Below are 4518 nucleotides of genomic sequence, written 5' to 3' on the forward strand. Positions count from 1 at the left end.
CAGGCACAGGGAGCAGAGTCTTAGTGCCACCGCTGCAGCCTATCCTCAGAAAGACGTGGGTGCTCGGCCTGAGCGTCTTCTACGTCTTCTGCATCTCCATCATGGTGTTCCCTGCAGTTTCCTCAGGGATCCAGTCTGTCCACAAAGACAGCGGCAGCCCCTGGACAACCACTTACTTTGCGCCAATCACCAGTTTCCTCCTGTACAATGTAGCAGACTTTTGTGGCAGGCAGGCCACAGCCTGGCTGCAGGTTCCTGGTCCCACCAGCCGAGTCCTGCCTACACTGGTGCTGTGTCGCTCTGTCATGGTGCCACTTCTCATGCTCTGTAACTACCAGCCGAGGGACCACCTCCACACTGTGCTTTTCACCCATGATGTGTACCCTGTGGTCTTTACCTGCCTGCTGGGCCTCTCTAACGGCTATCTAGGGACTCTGCCAATGATATATGGCCCTAAGGTGGTACCTCGGGAACTGGCAGAGGCCACAGGAGTAGTCATGTCCTTCTTCCTCACTCTGGGACTGGCTGTTGGGTCTGCTTTCTCTGTGCTTATCGTGCACTGCATCTGACCAGGCTGTTAAGCAATAACCTAGTCGGGTTATAGTCAAGCTATACAACAGAGAGTAGCTGGACAGGAGTCAGTGCACCCCTGCTGATGAATACCAGAACCTCAAAGCACTGTGATGCAAAATGCACCAGTAAAGCCAGTTGTCTGCCATGTGGTAAAAGTACTGATAAGCTTTTCATTCCCACTTTTCACCACAAGGCCTTAACTCCTTCATACCTCACATTAATAAGTGTCATGTTTACACTGATGGTTCCTGATGTGAGCCTTAGGGATGTGTCTGCCATGACTTGGGTCTCCAGTTCAATGGGTGAAAATGTGTGGTATATAGTAAGTTGTTATGCAGGGTGATGTTTTTCAGCTTTAATATATGCAGATGGCAAAGTAGTACCGCATCTTACTGAGGGATTCAGCTGGAAAAACCTGGCTAATTGTTGTCGATGAACATGTAGTTTTGTGTCTGCCATTTGATAACTTTGTAAGTGAACTTGATCAACTTTATAAATCATCAACATCTTCAGTGACAACTTTGATCTCTGTCATTATTTTCAAATGTGCACGTGCTGCAGTCAATTATAATTGATAGAAAATTGTACATTACTTATCTGAGGCAGCTTTTAATTCTCCTGCAGTGGAATATAATGCCTCCTTGGTTAAATGAATCTAGAGATTTATTGTAAGCTGGTCAGAAGTAACAAATGCAGGCAACAACTATTTTGTCATGCAAGTAAAAGTTAAGCTTAGTATCAAGTTCCTTAAATAACAGACAATAGACTGCTGAGGTTGCCCAAAATTGCAGAAATGACCGCCCTGTAATGAACAAGGAGCTTGTAGTAGCTTGATATTACTGAGCTAATTCAATTTGCAGCAAAGGGAAAAACACACAAAACAAAAGTGGTTTATTTGTTAAAAATGCAAAGATCAACCGACTACGGTTTGAAGCAGCCAATTGAATTTTAAGATGCTTTATGTACGTTAGAAAGGCAGTGATTTACAAATGAGTGCAAACAAGGAAGTTGAGTGAGAGGTATACTCAAAATAATTATCATCAGCTCCTTGAAACAAGAACACAAACATTTTCTGTCTAGAAAAATTAATTTTTTGTTTTAAGGATCAAACTAAAATGATAATAGTGTAAGTAATGCCAGTTATTCTTGTTTTAACGTTTTCTTTTGGCATTATAAACATACAACATATAGTAGAACTGAACAAAACAAAACAGTTGGTCACCAGTATAATAATGGACGTATTCGTCAGTTCATCCAGTAACAGAACAATGATCACGTTGTAAATCTATATAGTATTAAGCCAATCCTCCTTCGATATAATAAGGCAATGCCAGTCATTCTTAACACACCGAGTTGTCTCTTCTGTTTGCAATCAGTTCCTCAGGAGGAAGGAATCACTTATAGACCCATCTGATGCTGTGTCAACATTATACAACAAGTTAAACTTTAGTTTGTGTTATAACATACACCATAATCCAAGCTATATAAGGCAAGTGTAGCCCAGATAATGCAAAACTGAAGCGACAGTGAAGCAGTGACAGGCTGAGATGCAGGCCACTATACCTATATGCACAGAATTACATTGGGGACACGTTTGGGTTGAAAAATTAACTACTCACATTGCACCGAGTTGCTGTCTCCATGTTCTTGCACCAGAATGCAGGTCCCCAGCTGCACTGCTCTGTTCCCAGCAGCCTGCGCAGAGCTTCAGGGCAGGCACCCATTTTCTGTTACACACACACAAACACATCTCAGATACTAAAGTGGGCAACAGGTCTCTAGTGCAAGCTAAATATCCCATTTACTGTTCATTACCAACAATATATGAATACAAAAATTTATTGTGTGAGTAAATACCAGTCACAACTTCCTAACAGTGAAGATACAAGATCCAAGCATACTTTAACTATGATGGTACTGTGTGCTCAGTTCATGTCAAAAAGCAGGAGAGAATCTCTATGTGGCCCTTCGCTGTGTTGTTCCAACTGGAACTAAAGTGTCAATCTTTGCAGTGATGGCACAGCAAGAAAAGTGTGTCCATGCTACATTCCACACCATCTGAATCATCATGATGATGAGTCATTATTTAATTGTGTGTCTTTCTGTCCATACAGAGGTAGCAGTTTGTCATGTTCACTGTTTTGTGTTGAACATTAACAGCTTTATCTTACATGTGTATCTATAAAGGGATACATTTGGAAAACACCTGTCAATATGCCCTGAATGGGAATGATAATTCCCAGGATTAAATGTGACTCCTTGCACTGCAGCATCACAGGATCCAGGCAGCTGGATTGATCTCTACCAGCTACAGCTCAGAGACCTCTCCAGACTATGGCTTCACAACAGACACATGTTATGGATGTGCCATCCTGGAGGAGCTGGACTAACCCTGGGCAACCTGAATGGGCTGCAGTTACTGCCACAGTGACAAGGACACTAGCAAAATACAAAACTATAGAACAATCACTCAGGAAGGATAAGGATTGTCTGTGTCAACCACCTACACAACTGCACAACCATTCCCTTTTTGGGAGTTGTCTTGCTGTTGCCTCTACAGTGCACCTGTTGACACTTTCATTTCACCACAACAGGTGACAGTGATTCAGAATCACTTGTGCTTCCTAACTGGACAGACTGATATCCCTGAAGTTTGACAAGATGTTATACTGTGATGAATAAGTATCCCCTTGTTGTTCTTAGCAGTGTATATTCTGGCTCCCATAAAGATACCTATCAAACATGTATTTTATTTTACAAATGTAGATGATGATAACATCTTCTCTTGGCCTGTAAAATTTACTTTCATCCGAATACTATAGATTACAGAGAGAGAGAGTTATCAGTGTGCATTATCTGCCACAGTGGCATTCTCCACAATACCACCAGATGGTGCCAATGTTACACATGTTCAAATCCTACATAGTGGGTTTAAATTGTAATAAGCATACCTGTTCTAGTGAATTTGTTTGTGCATTTTAAATTTGCAACTTCTGTTTGAAGGTTGACCTGGCCTCGAAGACAGCATTATGACAATCTAATGATAAACCTACTTTTTAGGAGGCAGGTTCAATATGTCTTGTCAAAGTGGAGAAATGGTACAAAAATAAGATTATTTTATTGATCACACTACGAGCCATCAAAGCCATAATGTCCAATTCAGTTCAGACTTGACAGATATACTTCATAAAGAGAGATTGTAGGTGTACTAAATTACCAACATGCTGCTTTCTGCTTCTCTTCTCTCTAGACACTACATGCTGGCAGCAACATGCACCAATCCAGGAGTGAGGAGTGAGGAGGGAGCAGCAGGCACAGGGAGCAGAGTCTTAGTGCCACCGCTGCAGCCTATCCTCAGAAAGACGTGGGTGCTCGGCCTGAGCGTCTTCTACGTCTTCTGCATCTCCATCATGGTGTTCCCTGCAGTTTCCTCAGGGATCCAGTCTGTCCACAAAGACAGCGGCAGCCCCTGGACAACCACTTACTTTGCGCCAATCACCAGTTTCCTCCTGTACAATGTAGCAGACTTTTGTGGCAGGCAGGCCACAGCCTGGCTGCAGGTTCCTGGTCCCACCAGCCGAGTCCTGCCTACACTGGTGCTGTGTCGCTCTGTCATGGTGCCACTTCTCATGCTCTGTAACTACCAGCCGAGGGACCACCTCCACACTGTGCTTTTCACCCATGATGTGTACCCTGTGGTCTTTACCTGCCTGCTGGGCCTCTCTAACGGCTATCTAGGGACTCTGCCAATGATATATGGCCCTAAGGTGGTACCTCGGGAACTGGCAGAGGCCACAGGAGTAGTCATGTCCTTCTTCCTCACTCTGGGACTGGCTGTTGGGTCTGCTTTCTCTGTGCTTATCGTGCACTGCATCTGACCAGGCTGTTAAGCAATAACCTAGTCGGGTTATAGTCAAGCTATACAACAGAGAGTAGCTGGACAGG

At 43.5% G+C, this 4518-nt stretch overlaps 1 protein-coding gene across 1 annotated transcript; it reads left to right on the forward strand.

Annotated features, from left to right (window-relative positions):
- The first annotated feature begins 3511 nt into the window (after positions 1-3511).
- On the forward strand, positions 3512-4511 carry LOC123984223 (equilibrative nucleoside transporter 3-like). The gene has a single exon (XM_046070998.1). It carries the CDS (start codon positions 3795-3797, stop codon positions 4449-4451), a length of 657 nt encoding a protein of 218 aa, XP_045926954.1. The 5' UTR covers positions 3512-3794; the 3' UTR covers positions 4452-4511.
- Positions 4512-4518: the final 7 nt, after the last annotated feature.

This window comes from Micropterus dolomieu, linkage group LG15 (genome assembly GCF_021292245.1).
Source record: "Micropterus dolomieu isolate WLL.071019.BEF.003 ecotype Adirondacks linkage group LG15, ASM2129224v1, whole genome shotgun sequence".
NCBI classification, from domain to species: domain Eukaryota; kingdom Metazoa; phylum Chordata; class Actinopteri; order Centrarchiformes; family Centrarchidae; genus Micropterus; species Micropterus dolomieu.

Coding starts and splice junctions, on each gene's coding strand:
- LOC123984223 (XM_046070998.1), top strand. CDS start 3,795: ATGCTGCTTTCTGCTTCTCTTCTCTCTAGACACTACATGCTGGCAGCA.